The following is a 17,617-nucleotide window of genomic DNA, read 5'->3' on the forward strand; positions in this document are numbered from 1 at the left end:
TTAAATAATTTATTCTTAAAATTAAACATACTTGAGCTACAAAACTCGTAGCTAACTTATTATGTTATAATTCAATAAAACAATATAATACCATAAATCAAATTAAATAATATCTAGCTCATCTTCATGATGAAGAGGTAGAACTATATATGGTGAATGCTATGGTGTCTAAAAGGTGATATTTATTTATTAAAAAAAATAATATTTAATTTAAAAAATATAATAATAAATAATTTTTAAAAAATCAAAACTTACTACAAAAAATAAGTTAGACAAAATTTAGGCACCATCAAATTGGCCACTATATATATAGCTAGCTAGGGTTTCCAAGCTGAAGCCCAAAGAACAGGTTGATCCCTCCATTTCAAGTAAATTCCTTCTACTTTTGATGATGGCAACATCAATGACCACCCTGACCTATTATATCTCTTTAGCAATGCCCTAACATCATCCACAACATCATCACTCAAACCTATTGGAGTAAAATACTCCCTAAACCTCATAGACCACTCTACTCCTCTCTCCCTTTTATTATTATTATTATTGCAACCCAAATCACCAAGTATGTTTCTTGAACACTCCCTCTCTAGCATTAACTTTTCATTGCTTATTGTTGGAAAACTCTCCTCTAACATCTCAAAGTAAATCTTGTAAAACCTTAAACACTCTTCAAAGCATTTTACAAAGTCATCATCATCATTTCTTGTGATGCAAGAAACATCACTACCACCACTTTCTTCCTCAACAATTGTCACAATTCTTGGACTAAGAGACTTCAACATTCCAATCACATTACCCCTTTCTCCCTCCTCAACTCTCCTCAATCCCCCAACACAGTTCACAGCAATAAAAGCCTCATCATCATCATCATCTTCTTCTTCTTCAACTACTATTCCTAACTCTTCTTTTGTTACCTTCCATAAATGTTCCACACCATTTATCATGTTAATCTCAAAGGGCACTCTCATTAGCCTTGCAAACTTCTCCATTCTCTGACAAATTTCATTCATCACTGACCCTTTTAAGCTCTCTTTCACCAACACAATTGTGAGCTTCAATTGAGGAGTTTCAGCATGATCACTACTCTTAGTAGCCAAGGATTCCAAGAAAGTAGGCCATTGAGTGCAAAGTGTGCTAGTGTTGTTGCTTATGTCAATGATGTGAAGCTTTTTCTTTTTGTTTTTCTCTCCTCCTGCTTCTAAAAAGGCTTCCAAGATTGCACCATTTGAAGCTACATGTCCAAAAGTTGTCCATGGACTTACCTCTTGAAATTTGAGTATCATTTTTCTTGCTGAATCAAAAGATTGGTTCTTTTCAGATGCTGATTTTAGATTCATGTAGAATCTTTGGCCTGTTTGAGTGGCCTTGCAGAATAGAGCTTGAAGAAAATATGAGGCTAGTTTCTGCTGAGAATCTCCATAAGGGGAAGCTAACTCATTTAGCATCCATAGAAGGTGTTGGATTTTGCTTGAGTCTCTATCATTGATTGCTCTAGCACACTCCCTAAGAAGCTTGGTGGCCCATTTTCCATCACCATCAAAACAAGGATCATCTGAGTTCAAAGAGCTGCTAGTCATCATAGTTCATTAGATTGATTGAGACTATTCAATTGGGTAGTGAATTTCAGGAAATTCTTTTGGAGTTAGCAACTAACTTGAAAAGGCTGCTACAGTAGTATCAGAATGTGTAGTGATTTGATAAGTAGTTTTCTTTGCTATATGATATAGAGTTTGGAAATTATACTATAGGGATCATTATGGTCAAAAGGTGTTATTGCTATTTGATTTGGATAATAACTTTGCTATATATATAGGAAAATTATGTTATGTATTAGTAATAAATAAGTATATTTGTGCCATTTAGCTTATTATCAATCACAAGTATATATCTATGTTGTTGAAGATTATCTAGACAGAGTGATGTATGTGATGATGAAAAGATCAGAGAGAAACACAAATTAAATCTAAATATAAAAACCAGATACATACACAAGGTGTGATGACAAGAGTTAATGACAAAGTTCATTGCGGCTCAATGTTTCCAAGGACAATTGATGCTCTGAATTGCACGCCCTCCATTAATATTGTGGTGAATAATTCAAGCTATTCATTATAGCATCTCTTCTATAGTATATATTAATTCATTGAACAATATTCCTACCTATAAACAGAGAAATGTTATCTGCACCATTTTTGCGTACATGTATTTTATAAATCTTTCACTTTTAGTATTAAGGACTTGTTTGAGTAAGTTTTTTTAAAAAAAAAAAATTTTTTTTGAGTTATTTTTTTAAAAATTTTATAAAAAAGTAAAAGTAATTTTATATTTGGATATCTCATATAAAAATATTTTTTTATCTATCAATTATATTTGGGTATAACAATATAAAAATATTTTTTAGTTTATTTATTATATGAAAAAAATCTTTAAAAAAAATATAATACTAGTTTGGATTGACTTTTTTAGTGGAATAATTACTTTTATTCAATTTAAAACCTATTTAGATACGTCTTTTAAAAAAAATATTTTTATTAAAAAAACAAATTATTTTTTTTAAACTAGCAATACTTTGCTTTTAACAAAAGTAAAAGCAAAAGACATTTTTAATACTTAAAAATTCTTTTTAAAAAGTCTATTTAAATGTAAAATCATTTTTGTCGGTTAAAAAAAGACTTTTTTAAAAAGATGAAAAAATATACTTTTTTCAATTTCTCAAATTTTTTTTATTTTTTAAATATTTTTATTTTTACTACTAAAAATTTACTAAATATACTAAAAAAAGATTTTTTTATTGAAAAAAATCTTTTTCTATTAACTTAATGACATTCAAATGAAAGGAAAGTTTGTATTTTATATCTTAAAAAAAGATGTACATAAAAAGTGGTGCAAATATTATTTTTCATATGAATATAGCTTGCTAGGTTTGGTTGTTTAATAGAGGAAATATGTGTGGTATGGTAATGGAAATCTAGAATATCTAGCTAGAGTTGGATAACAAAAGGAAACCATCATTTCTTGGAATGATGTGTTTAAATTAATCTATCACACAGTTTTCCTTGGAAGCATCACAATCAACATAATTCATAAGTCAATGGATATCATGCCAAATTGCCAATCAGATCATTCTAAAAGAAAACATGCATAACAAACAACAGCATATTTCTAAGTGAATGCAAACAAATAAGAGACGTTGGTAAAATAAGAACATAATGTTTGTGTTAAGCATGGCAGAACATACATACATAATATAATATTATTACCAAACTTTGAGTGTTTGTATATCGGATTTTTTTTTCTTTTTTTCTGCATTAATGATTCTATTATCTCTCAGAGTCTCAAATATTATTTTCCCTTGAGGAATCAGTGATAAAATGTGAATATAAATGTAACCTTTATTCTCATAAATAATTAATATATGTTTGCATATATAGACACATACATGCATGCCAGCAGAGGTTGACAACTTGACCTTGGTTAATTATGTCATCCCAAGAAGGATCATAAGCAGAATTATAATATATAATGAAAAATGTTATAATAAAGTGTGTGTGTGGGGGGGGATTTTGATACAATTACATGGACACATTTAATAAAGTAAATAATATAATGCAATTTGATAAAAATGCAACTTATCTATGAATCTTGATAGAAATTAATTTTCTTAACCTGATATTATTGTTTGAGGATTCTCATATTACACATCTGAAATTTTTGGGGTAAGAATCTTGTAAAAAAATATATCACCCCTTAAGCCTACCATTTCCAAAAGAATAAAGAAAACTCAATTTCTCTATGTACAAGTCTCTGCACCTCATTCCTATACAGTTTTCTTGAGAAGCTGTGTGACACCTACTGATCTATAAGGTCAAATTGGACATTTCATGGCTTTGCAAGACAATCCAACATGGTTGACTTTGACTTGTCTTGCAAAGTACTAAATATCCAATTTGTTCTTCAGTTAATGTTTGTTAATTCTAAACAATGTTTGATTAATGATCTTGATTAGTGAGGGTTAATTAGTAAAAATGTGTTACATGTAATGAACCATCTTAAGCTAAGGTTGATGACTATGCTCATGATAATTAGCTTTCATAGTCCATAACACAACCAAAAGCACCATGGTTGCTGCAAGAGACACCATTGCTGCCCAAGTCACCTTACTAAATCTCTTCAAAGGTTTGCAGTGTTTTTGAAGCACTTGAGAGAATGCATCTTTCACTAATTGGCATCCTAACAAGCTTTCAATGCTAGGATACACATCCAATAGATTCTGAACTGAACTTGTGTATTCCTTAATCACCTCATATTCACTTCCTGGTATGAACTTTTCTTTGCCACAGATTGCATCTTCATCACCAAAACAAGTATAAGGCCTCAATACCTTTTGTCAATGAAGTTTATGTTGTTAGTAAAGCAAAGACATGTAATTAATCTAGTAGATATTTCTTGAGTTAAACTCCAAATTGGTACTTAAGATTGGTCACCTGCACTAAAATAGTCCTTGAGATTCCAGTTACACCAGTTACGTTCTTGAGATTGGCAAAAATGCACCACATTAGTCTATAATGACGTGGTGAGTCACTTGATGAAAAAAGATTAAGGAGACTAACATGGTGCACTTTTATCAATTTCAGGTATATAATTATGCATAGGTCTCAGGGACTATTTTAGTGCACACAGTCGAAGGCCACTTTAGGTTTAACTTTCATCCACAAATATCTGTCTCTTTCAAACTTTGGTGCATTCATATAATTTGATATATATGAATGCTAATTCCAAATTGTATCCAAATATACTAATATTTTAGAGTAACAGGAAAGAATATAATTCTGTTATTATCTGTGGCATACCTCAGGGATATCTCCTATTTTAGTAGAATTAGGTGAGCAGTTCCATGGCTGATATAAAAAATCAGGTGGTGCTGAAAAAGGATTGCATATATTTGGTAGATTTGGTAAGAGTGCTCCCTGATATTTTGATAGGCCTCCATTCACCTGCAGATGTACCAAAAAAAGTAAATAATTCTACCATTTTTTGGTTCATTGCATGAGATATGAAAATAATCTTTTTGCTCATAATATAAAGAAGAGATTGGTGTATAAGATTGTGCAAAATATAGTTTACCTCATTGACAAGGTTGTAGATTCCTGAACTAAACTCAGATACAATTGGTTTTGCTGAGAGCAATTCATCACAGGGTATCATGGAACTTAAGCTGTTGTTGTAGGGATTTTCTTGAAAATTGTATAGAGCATTGCATGTATCATCAGAAAATCTGAAAAATAGTTTAAATTAATAGCTATTGAGAAAGAAACTGAAAAGAAATTTGAATTATGAACTAAAGAATTTCGTTTTACTTTTCTAAGAAGAAGTAAACTCCAAAGAGTATCCAGCATATCACTGTCAGCAACCAGCACAACACAACAAATCTGTGAAAATTATAGAGAAAGCAACAAAGAAATCATGGATGATGAGAAATTTTAGCTTTATATATGTATAGGCAAATTCACAAACATCTAAGGTGCAAGGAAAATACAATTTGGCTTACTAACAGGTAAAGTGCCTTCCAAACTCTTAGTACTCCAAAAACTGCTCTACAGAAAATTCCAACATTTTTATGAGATTCATGTCTAGTTAATGCAGAAGAATTCCTTCAATTATTGGTATGAAATCTAAGATATATGATTAGATGTTGATTATTTACCAATAAAGCATACCTGACATGGATATTACAAAAACCAAGTTCAAGCTTACAGTCACAATGGTAAAAATAAACCTGAAATATGCAATTCACTATTCATTATTCATTTTTTCATGTTAAAGAAAGATAGACACAAATTTCTTATTTTGGTACAAAATATTATATTCTATTGGTCATTTTAGTCCTGTTATTATAAATCCGCTTAATGCGTATGACATTAGTAGGATTGTAATGACAAGACTAAAATACTATTTTTAAAATGTCAGAGACTAAAATGAATCATGCTCAAAGAGTCGATAAGTAAGTGCACAAAACACTACTCACAATGCTTTTAAAGCCATGTTGATGATGTGCCTATTCTTGGCAGCTTCTTGTGTGATATTTTGAGCAGCAGTGTCAAATCTCTGAGATGTGGTGTTAAGCCTTGAAGCAATATCAGCATCCACCAATTCAGTTGGGATGCCTTTCAATGCTCCTGTTATATTGAATATAATACCTGATGCCTTATCTGCTGTATTGATTACACATTAACTGAACTACTTGCATGACAACGGAATTTTGCACTTCCAGCAAGAACTAACCCACTTGCAGCCCTGCAATAACAAGAATCATACACATACATCACTTTGAATTTGTAAAATGTGATACTAATGGTTAGAGATATAACTATTTATGCAATTTTTACGTCAGTTTAAATTTTTTGTAAAAAATCGTTTTATGACATAGTATCAGAAATTTTATTACTCAAAGAATAGGTCTAGAGTTTGACTTTTGTTAGACCTGGAAAAATTTTACACCATTTCAAAAAAAGAAACTCTTAGTTAAAAGGGCGCGACAGAAATATAACCATTAATGTTCCTCCTTCCATCAATTCAAGACTTTTAAAAAAACACTAAAACACTAAAAATATATGTTTTTAATTAATAGATATATTCTTACATAGCTATTATGAGGAGCAATATGGCTAGAGGAATTGGTAAAAGATCACAACCCTTGTTTCCACCAAAACTTTGGCAGCAACAATTTATTATTAGGAAGAAAAGTCCACATAGAATTCCACACAAAAGCCATAGCACCCCAATTGCATATCCATATACTCCTGTGAAAACAACTGACTACAAACATTAAGAATCCAATTAATTAAGTTAATATATAATTAACAAAACTGATTTGTTAATAAGGAATGAAGATATATTAGACATCAATTAAAGAAACAAAGAGAGACTTACACTCCAATAATGCTTGTTGGTGATGTTAAAGCCTCCTCTGTATTTTTTGAAGTTATCATATGGGTCCACTCTTACAGTGTTGTCTTTAGGTCTAATTGGTTCTGACACATTACCTGCATAAAATTTTCATATCATAGATCAATCATAAACCAAGATGAATATTAACATACTGGATGAAATCACAATAGGCTTAAATTCTATTAGGGTGTTTGAAATATAATGAAATTGAAATTTATTTTATTTTAAAATCAAATTCTTTGTTCGAAATGAATAAAAATTAAAAATTGACTTATTACATTTGTAACATTAAATTAACCCTAATTTTTTTTTACAGAATTTGATTGGAATTAAAATGATTTAATATGTTAAAATATAAAAAAAAATTATTTGTATCCTTTTAAGTATTTCTTAAGGGTGTGTCCATTTAGTTGTCTTTATTTCTTTTTATATTTTCTTTTGTAATAAGTTTTAGGTTAAATTACATAATTAGTCTCTACACTTTCATTAAAATTGTAAATTGGTCCCTATACTTTAAAAGTTTGTAATTGAGTTTCTAAAGATACTTAAAATTTGCAATTTAGTCCCTATAGTTCAAAAAGTGTTTGATTTAACAGAATATTTTGTTAAATTAATACTTTTTGACTGACGTGGACTAAATTGTAAATTTTAATTCTCTTTAGGGACTAATTACAAACTTTTAAAATATAGGGACCAACCATATAATTTAACCTAAGTTTTACCATAAGTGTTGAGTTCTGTCTCTTTGTAAAACAACATTATTCATTTTAAATAAAATTAAATTAATTCAAATGATGAATAATTTGTGAGTTGACATGATATCTTATCGGATTTGGATCTTTTAGATTTTGAATTTTACTTTAGAGGATAAAGTGTGATTTTTCACTATTTATTTCTAGGACTAAGAAAAAATATGAGAGATAAACCATTCAAGAGTAAGAGATCACATTTGACCTCTCTCAAATAAAAATTTAAAATTTAGAGGATTCAAACATTTGACATCTCTCAAATAAAAATTTAAAATTTAGAGGATTCAAATTCTATCATACCTGGTGGAGAATCCGGAGGAGGGGAGACAACTTGTGTTGTAATTTCTGGAGAAATCAAAACTACAATCACAATAGTATATGCTAGGCCATTGTTAAAGATGGCCATGTCTTTAACCTGAAAAAACAAAGGTAATTATTAATCAATACTCATATATATGTTATGGTTATTAAAAGTTGCATGCCACTTTTATATGCTAGGCTAATCAAATTCTCAATGCATGCAAGATCAACAATTTTATTTTTGCATGCATGGCGTATTAATAATGCAATAAATGGTTAAAAAAATAAGCCTACTTCTGAAAAAATGAATTCATTATTACCTGCTAAAATGATAGACGATGGAGGGGAATGGAAATTCTTCCCATCAAAGAAATCCATATTTACATTCATATATATCTAAAACAATTAAAATCGGTGTATAATTTCCCATATATATGACCATTATTTTATTCTATTCCCTTATATGTTGATGATGATGATTATGATCACTTGTTCTCTCCTTCAAAGATTGGTAATAATTTTGAACTTGATCCATGGCTTCTTTTACCGAGGTTGCATGATGATGAGTTTCATCGGTGAAAGCAACTACGTCAATAGCTACAAGTTTGGCCAAATTATTGCATGGTCATAGTAAAATGTTTTACCCAAAAAAAATGGTAGAGTTTAATATATTATCACCACTCATTTCTTTTTAAAAAGAAAAAAAAAATAAAACAACTAACATAAAGATTCAAACACGTGGTGAATTGGTGATAGATTTGGTATGAATGCTATATAATGAGGATCATCATCATGTGTTTCTAGAACTTTAAATTTTTTGTTGACTCTTCAATTGAATCATTAATGTGTAATCTCAAGTATGTGTAATATCATTATATCGTTTAATTATATTGTTTTTCCATTAATTTAACACGGAATACATGCATGAACATATCAATATGAAAATTTGGAATCCATCGTATTTAAGGTGTATTTAGAAATTGATTATTATATTTTTCCTAGTTAATATAAAGTTGGATGTACGGTGTTTAATGTGTTTGACTGTTTGGCATTTTTCATTAGGTGTTTTTCTGGTCCGTAAATTAATTGCTAATTAACACATACATACACTAACAGATTTCACATCTATTATATATTACTAATTTTACAATTAAAATGTGTCAGATGTCACTTTTTCATTACAATTAAAATCAAAAATTTTTTTTTAAAATTAAGGAATTTTTTCCTCCTCTTACTAATTTTATAATTAAAATATGTCATATGTCACTCTCTTATTATAATTAAAATTAAATTTTTTCTTCCAAAATTAAAGAATTCTTCCAACCTCTCTACTAATTTTACAACAAAAATGTGTCACATGTCACTCCCTAATTATAATTGAAATCAAATCTTTCTCTCCAAAAATTAAGGAGTTCTCCCCTCCTACCTCTTCCTTTTTCTATCTCTCTCCTTCCTTCAACCACTCTATCTCTTTTATATATTATTATCAATGACTAATTACAAATTTGACAACCAAAATATGTAACATGACATTCTTTAATTGCATTAAAATTAAAATTAAAATATTGAAATTGAAATTGAAAATATACCTATATTATGTATCATATATCATATATCATATGTTACTATCTAATTTAATAACCATATGTATCCCATGACACTCTCTTATTAAAATTAAGAGAAAATATTTTTCTCCAAAATTAATAAACTCCCTTCCTAAATTCTCTCATCTACCTCTCTCTATTTTTCTATTTCTCTCTACCATTTTCACTCTATATATAATTGATGAGTTTGGAAAACTCCAAATTAGTATTTGTGGTGAGAAAACATTATTAAAATAATTAATTACAAAATTATTAATTTGATTTTCATTTAACATATGTTAATTAATAATTTTGTTTTGCAGGACTTTTAATATGGGCCGAAAATAAAAGAAAAATCATTGCAAGCCCAAGTGTTCTATAAGTACATTCAGCATTGATGCAAAAATGTTTTAGTTGTTGTGGCTGAATTATTATTCTTGTTAATTGGGCCAGATTGAGTTATTATTACTACAAGCCCAAATGAAAGCTTTCCTATTTGTTCAATACTTGATCCAAAAAATTCATCAGAAAAGCAAATGTTACTTGTTGGGCCAAAATGAAATATATTGCTATCAAGCCCAACATTAATGAATGTTTCATGCTTTATCCGAATCCATGAAGCAAAGAAAAAGCCTCAATGCTTCCAACGGATTCCATTTCACTCTTTGGAAGGATTTGAAATTTAATTTACTAGCATGGGGAACATGAGAGAGAACTTGACTTTGATTTGATGGGAATCATTATGATTAATGCTACACGCTAAACCACTAGGAAAGTAAAAGAACCTTTTCACTTGAATTGATAAACTCATTTAATTACTTTCCTTCCAAGTTGTTTATTCTCTCTCATCTCTTTCTTCTTTCTTCGGTCCTTGTCCAGGAAGCTATGGACGCTATGTTCAGCTACCAAAAAGAAAAAGAATAAGTTGCATGCATTAAGGCCATCAAGTTAATGATGGCATGAAAAAAAAACCAAAAGTATGTTGTGGCTGAGATAATCACCAAATGTGGTAAGATTTGGTAAGGTAATCTCGGATCCTTCATACTCAAAAAGAAGGATGAAGATTCGGCCAGCAAGGAAGATCTTTGGAGGCATGGCTTGTCTCTGATTCTGCTCAACCACCACAGGAAGTAGCTAGAGTGGCGAAGTGATGGAAGAGGCAGAGATTGGAACAGATGAAGCCATCATCATCATGAAGCATCAAGGGCCAGAAATCAATCTTGGAGAGGAAGCCAAGGATGGAGCGCTCGGATTGATGAAGAGTGATGACCAAGGAAGGACTAGAGGTATTTGCATGTTGGTTTTTGCATGAGTTACCTCTTCTCTCTTTGTGGCCGAACCGGTTTTGTTGTGAAGGAAAAGAAGCTGAGCTCAGGTTTGTGTTTCAACTGTGAAGGCTTCACTTCTCTATAAAAGGGGTGAACAGTCATGGTTTGATTCAAGGAGTAAGATTTGAGAGTGCAAGGCACAGAATCTCAGAGCTACATAAGCTAGCAGTTCTTCTTCTCCTTCAATATTTTCTGTTTAGTATTTTTCTGTTTAATTTTGTCATGTCTTGAGTCTCATAGAAAAAGGCAAACAGTGAGGTTTGTATGAAAAAGCCATAGAGCGGAAAAAGGCAGAGAGTGCAAAATTAAAAGAAAAAGCCATAGATGTCTTAGAGTTCCTTTGTACATCTGTGTTGTGTTTCATGATTCTGTGGGAATCCCCTTGTAAGCTGGGTTAGCACTTTACAATTTGTAATCTGGATGATTATAGTGAAATTCCATCATTGTTGTGATGGAGACTGGATGTAGGCTGCATTGCACTTAGCAGCTGAACCAGGATATATCTGGGTGTAATATTTTCTCTCTCTTCCTACTTTAATTCTGTTTTTACTGTTCAGATGAAAAATCGAAAATATCTCGTGTCAAGTGACGAGACAAAATGAAAATGTCTCGTGGCTAGGGACGAGCTAAAAACAGAAAAGTTTCCTCTAAGTCTAGCAAGTGTTAGCAAGTGAAAAAGGGGGCTAAGATTCAACCCCTTCTCTTAGCCACTGAAACCATCAATAATTTATATTTTATATTAGTAATTTGACAAATCAAAATATGTTATCCGATATTTTTTATTACAATTAAAATAATTTTTTTCTTCCAAAATTAACAAACTATCACTTTCATTCTTCATCTTTATCTTTCTCTATCTTTTTTCTCATTCTCTATTTTTTCTACCTTTCTATTCTACAAAAAATAAAATTAACAAAATAATATAATTTAAATAAAAAATGTTATTATTATTAATTATATATGTATTTTTTAGTTTTTTATTTAATTTTAAATTTTTATTGCTTATCTTTTTAATCTATATTTTTATTTCTCATCTTTCAAATATTTATTACATATAATTTGGAGAGAAGACTAATGTTATAATTAAAAGTTAGAATGAAGATTCAATTATTAAAAAAATAATTTTGAGTTAATTTTATAACTATTAATATAATTTTTTATACTAATATTAAATTATATTTTTATATACATAGAGAAAAAATATTATTTTTAAATAACAAATATAAAAATTAATTATTTCTATTCATGCAACATACTTAACATCTAATTAAATGTGAAAGTATATATGTTAAATTATTTCAAATTTTAGATAATAAATATTAATATAAATAATTATAATAACCAATATATAAATGAGTTAACTCACCAGATAATAAGTTAAGTTTATCCAAGGCTAAATTTAACTCATTTAAAATATAAACTCAAATTCCGACTCAAATTAGGTTCATAATCTGATGAACTCAATTTATTAAGCTATTAACGAATCGAGTTTGAATGTACTCACGAGTCGGTTTGACAAACTCTGAGTCATATTAACAATGTCTAACCAAGAATTAGACCTAACCTCTGTCATCCCTAAATTAGCAGAACTAGTTTCATAAATGAGCAAAGTTCAATACTTGATGGAGACAGTTATATATATTTTAATCTTTTAATCATTTAACTCTGCTAAAGTGCATGGGAAATCCTCATAAGATAACTATCCCCATACACCTTATTCTCGAAATTACATTAACACTATAACAAAATGAAATCCGTTTCTTGAAACATCGAGGTATATGGCGGTTGGGGGTTGGATAACTTTTCCATCTCATCTAAGGCGAGCAACTTAGGAAGGGGTGGCATTAGGCTCATTGGGTCTGGTGTTTCATTCAAACTGCAATGAAAAATAAAAGCAGAACAGAAAAGTTTATGAGTAACATTGCTCTTAAACATAGTCAAAATGCTGTTTATAACTTACTCTTTCATAATTTTATTGAAGTTCTCTCTCACTTGGTGGAAAATTTCAATATTCTTCCCATGCTGTAAACAAATTTGAAAAGAATAGCAAAAAAAAAAAAACATTATATGTTAATTTTGCAGCCAACAAGAATGGAAATGATGAACTATAATCAACTAGAAAACTAAGTCTCATAAATAAAACTACATTAGAGTATACATAAACATTGATATAAACATTAATCCTTTTTATCCATAGGATTCAGACACCTTTGACTCACCATACGAGAAGCAAGATTTTTTGAGATTTGGTTGAAGGCCTGTGCATTTTGCTCCATGAGTGTACCTATTAGACCTCCAATTGCTGCAAAGAACACACTGCAAAGTTCAGAGGAGGTTCTTTATGCTTGAACACTAAAGCAAGGAAATGCAGATACACAACATTTCTAGAGGTAAATAAAATGAAAAATGATATGGAAACCGACCTTTGTAAGGCATTCCTGGCACTGATGAGGCAACATCGGATCGAGCAGCAGCATGGCGAGAAGAAGGGCCTGAAACTTTCTCCTGCAAAAGAAACAAAAAAAAAGAGAGAAACTTGAGTTTTCACTGCTACAAAATAAATTTTATGAAAGTATATTCTGTTTTTACTTCTTTTTTGTCACACTATTTCTTGGTAATTCTATTACTCAACATGTAAAGTTTTCCCTTATTTAACATTCATATAAATATAACAGTGTCTCCACTGAAACCAAAACTAAAGAGAGCTAGAGCTATATAACCAAACAAAAAAAGGTAAAATGAAAAAGAAGATCAAGTGATACAATACCTTTCTATTTCTACTTTTCTTGGTCAACTTAAGATCATCCTTCCTCCTCTTGCTATTTTGAATGTTTTTTTCTTTCTGTAAAATACAAACCAAGCATGTCACCATAGAACTGGCTCTTAAAAAAAGCATTTATCTTCAATTAAATTTAAATCAAAACCAGCAAAAAGTAATTCTAAAGCAATCTCATGAAATTCTCATGCCTTCTATAACAATCTTTGATTAAAAAAGAGGATCATCATCATCAAAATTTTCAACACTGAACATAATTTCTTGGGATTCACATCACAATCACATAAACCATTGACAGAAAAAAAGAGTAGATAGCTTACTTCCTTCATCCACCGAACTCGAAGCGCCACATCCCTAACTGTCTTATCTTGCAGCTGTTGTGCTATGGTCGCATAGACTGTTACGTTAGAACCACCACCAGCATACCTACAACAAAATTTGACATAAGCTCAAAATGCAATTCAAACTTGGAGGCTACAAAAGATGATAATTAACATGTTAACACGCATTATATTAAGCAATTTAGTCAAACATATCGAATCGTCATCACATGAAACAACAATATTCATCTTAAGCAACCAAAATAAGTTTAAACACAACTTCATACCCAACGCTTGAATCCCAAATTGCATATAAATTAGGAAATCACTCTAAAGGGTAGCATAATCACTCACCTAGCAAGTCCATCTTCAAGAATAGCTTGTTCTTCAAGGTTCCATTCAACTGCTACAGCAGGAATGTGCCTCAGAGTTTGCTCTATGGCCGAAGCAGTGGAATTCCCGCCATAGCTGCATGAGGAAGATGGTGATGGAACAACATGGTTCCAAGCACTCAAGTGCGAGAAGGAGGAGGAAGAAGGAGGATAGGTAGCCATTGAAACGAAACGCACCCTTTTCTTAGAAGATTCCAAGAATGAATCTTTAGAGGCCAACCTTGTGAATGGAATCAAAGGGTATAGGAATCCACAGTTGGTTCCCGCCAACTGTCGCCAAAAGCAGTGAAAAAAACAGAGAAACAGCAAAGAAAAGAAAGAAAGGAAAGTGAAGCGAATATGGAAGGCGGAGAAGTGGTTGAGAGAAGAGAGGGATTGGGATTGGGATTGGGATTGGAGACAAAGTGAATCAGAATCAGAATCTGAGAGCTTGGTAATGGTGGGAGAAGCAGAGTGCTAAAACTTGTTATAACACAGAATTTGAAATTTAGTCAAATATTCTAAGGAAAAGTATATGGAACCAACTAATAATCAGCCAAGAATGAAACAACATAATTAATTATAATTAATTTTATTAATTTATAATTTAATTTGTTTTTTAAATTATTGTTGACCACGTTCAAAACATAAGGGAAGATACGCTAGTGATAGGAGAGAATCACGGAACAGTTCATTAGTTAGTTCCATATAATTAATTATATTTTATTAATGCGTAACACATGAAACATAGAAATCATATCCAAAACCATCCAATTTACAAGAAAAAGAAACATCCGTGTGTCTATCAGTAGCAACATCCCGTTAAAGTCACCGGTGCCTCTGATTTACTAGTTGGCTGATTCTTGGCTTATATAAAGTTGGTTCCTAGCATTGTTGATATTCTAAATGTTTTTCCTTTAAAAAGTTAATATATTCCTTTTGAAATTAATAATTTTATTCTATTATTCCATTGTTATGCTCTCTTTAATCTTTATCCTGTTATTAGTGTTTTATCTACGTGCAAGGTATAGAAGAAATCTGGATAGAATAAATTCAATGCGTAAAATTATCAATCTAATAAAAAGAGTTTAAAATTTATTGACTCATTATATCAAAAGATTTTAAGGATTTAATTGAGATTCTGATTTATGATGGATGAAAGATTTGAATTTCATTTCGCACATTGATTATTTGTCCTTAAATGATTAAGGACTAATTATTTAACAATGTATATTTTTATGATATTACGCTTTACAAATGATATTATACAATCACTTAATATATTCACTAACATACATCTTAAATCCTTAAAAAAAACTCTTATAAATTATTACCTGTTCTACCGTTTTTATCTTTTTTTTAGATAGATTTTATGAAGATCCTTATTCATATACATAATGATATTAAAGAGAAGGAATCAAAGAATGAATTAATGAGAATGAGAATAAAATTAAAAATGAAGAGACCAACTTTTGACAGTAAAAAACTGAAAATCGAAGAGGTGGCAAAAATTTTAAATTTTCAAAATTTTATCTTATCATTAAAATTCATATATAGGTATCTTTTATGTAAAATTTATAATTAAAAATTATTAAATAATAATTTAATTAAATTTATTAAATCATCTAATAATTTTTAAATATTAACTTCACATAAAAATTATTATATATAAATTTTTACCACATTAAAAATAGATACTTTTTATTTGCAACTAGTTTCCGATGGTTTGTATTTAATTTTAGTACACCATTCCACGTCAAAAAAAATGTTGATATAAATGGCAGTATAAAACTATAGAAGGAATAATATAACTTTTCATCGGATTGTATCACCTCTGCAATTTTAAAAAAACGATTCTAAAATTGTTTGATTTCACCAACAATATTATACTATGGCCTTTGATTTGAACAAAATACTTACAAATGACTGGTCATGAACACAGTCATACTTCACAGGTAGCAAAACAAAATCTAAATTTTGGATACTGAAATTTTTAGCAATACAACCATGTCAATTAGTCATTATACTGTGTCACATAGTATTGATTGTGCCACATCAACTTTTCGGTTGTTGATTGAAATTGAACTTAAGACATATGTCCGGGTTCAATTTAGAAGTTTAAATTATTACAATTAGAATTTCAAGAATCAAATTGATATATTGCAGAAATTTTGAAAATTATTTTAAAGATTTAGTCTCTAAATTTTTCAACAGTTGCTATTGCATCTTTAGCAGCAACTGTTGTCACCGCAGCCAAAGCTTCACGCTCCTCTTCTTCCATGGTAGCCTGAACTCTCTCAAGAAACTTGTCATCCTCTTCAGGAAAAAATGCCCTGCATAATTTGTAAAGAACCAAGGTCGCATCAAGTATGAAAGAAACTTAATGTTACAGTGTATATGGAGTAAAACACATGCATAAACCAAACACAGAATAATATAACGTGAAAGTTCCAAATCAAATAACGTTATTACGTATATGTCTTTGTTCATCATTTTATATAAATTGAATTCATTGAATTTGAATTAACCATTAAATCGAATTAGGTAGCTTCAATTTATGTTATCATGCGTTTGAAATGGTAACTCAGATCAATTGGATTCTATTTACTTGAATGACACAATTTATATAAATAGATGCTTATCAATTCGATTTACTGTTGGATTTTTTTTTAATATTTTTTTATTATTATAAATTTTTAGTATTTTGTGTACTCTTTATATTAGAAATTTTTGATATTCTTCTACTATCAGGACTCATATTTTTAATAAAAATATTATATATATATATATATATATTAAAAATTAAATACTAAATTAATCGTTATGCAAATGTACATAAATATTGTTTTACTTCTTTCATAAGTCTAAATTATACTTCTAACTTAATTTTTTTTATTTTGAGTACTTATATATAAATGACCCTCTTTCTATTTATTATCACCACTTTTTATAGAGTAGAAATCTATAAATCTAAAATTGATATAAAATAAAAATATTATATATACATATCTATAACAATATTGGATAAAAAATATTATATATAATATTTTTACCACAGTTTTATTATGAACCAACAAGTTTCAATACTAAATACTAAAAAAATATTATAATTTAAAATACAGAGCACATTTGAGAGGAACACTTTAATCTTCTTTTTTTTTTTATTTTTTTTCTTTTTGATAGTATAAATTCACTAAACTAGTGAAGCAAATATAGACAATAGGAAAAAAAAAAAAAAGAAA

At 29.6% G+C, this 17,617-nt stretch overlaps 2 protein-coding genes across 2 annotated transcripts; both read right to left on the reverse strand.

Annotated features, from left to right (window-relative positions):
• Positions 1 to 317: 317 nt before the first annotated feature.
• LOC130965331 (protein SHORT-ROOT-like) lies at positions 318 to 1,577 on the reverse strand. The gene has a single exon (XM_057890098.1). It carries the CDS (start codon positions 1,575 to 1,577, stop codon positions 318 to 320), a length of 1,260 nt encoding a protein of 419 aa, XP_057746081.1.
• Positions 1,578 to 12,551: 10,974 nt separating this feature from the next.
• Positions 12,552 to 14,710, reverse strand: LOC130965266 (uncharacterized). The gene is made up of 7 exons (XM_057890006.1): positions 14,359 to 14,710; positions 14,005 to 14,110; positions 13,676 to 13,750; positions 13,332 to 13,413; positions 13,128 to 13,210; positions 12,869 to 12,930; positions 12,552 to 12,784 (listed from the first exon to the last, which is right to left on the reverse strand). The coding sequence occupies exons 1-7, from the start codon at positions 14,556 to 14,558 to the stop codon at positions 12,646 to 12,648; spliced, it is 747 nt and encodes a 248-aa protein (XP_057745989.1). The 5' UTR covers positions 14,559 to 14,710; the 3' UTR covers positions 12,552 to 12,645.
• Between the last annotated feature and the right edge of the window lie 2,907 nt (positions 14,711 to 17,617).

The sequence above is a fragment of the Arachis stenosperma genome, chromosome 3, assembly GCF_014773155.1.
Source record: "Arachis stenosperma cultivar V10309 chromosome 3, arast.V10309.gnm1.PFL2, whole genome shotgun sequence".
Taxonomy (NCBI): domain Eukaryota; kingdom Viridiplantae; phylum Streptophyta; class Magnoliopsida; order Fabales; family Fabaceae; genus Arachis; species Arachis stenosperma.

Excerpts from the sequence above, each read along its gene's own strand:
- LOC130965331 (XM_057890098.1), bottom strand. The coding sequence starts at position 1,577 with ATGACTAGCAGCTCTTTGAACTCAGATGATCCTTGTTTTGATGGTGAT.
- LOC130965266 (XM_057890006.1), bottom strand. The coding sequence starts at position 14,558 with ATGGCTACCTATCCTCCTTCTTCCTCCTCCTTCTCGCACTTGAGTGCT. Across the intron at positions 13,751-14,004 it reads GAGTTCGGTGGATGAAGGAA|AAAGAAAAAAACATTCAAAA; the intron begins GTAAGCTATCTA and ends TGTATTTTACAG. Across the intron at positions 12,785-12,868 it reads TTCAATAAAATTATGAAAGA|TTTGAATGAAACACCAGACC; the intron begins GTAAGTTATAAA and ends TTTTCATTGCAG.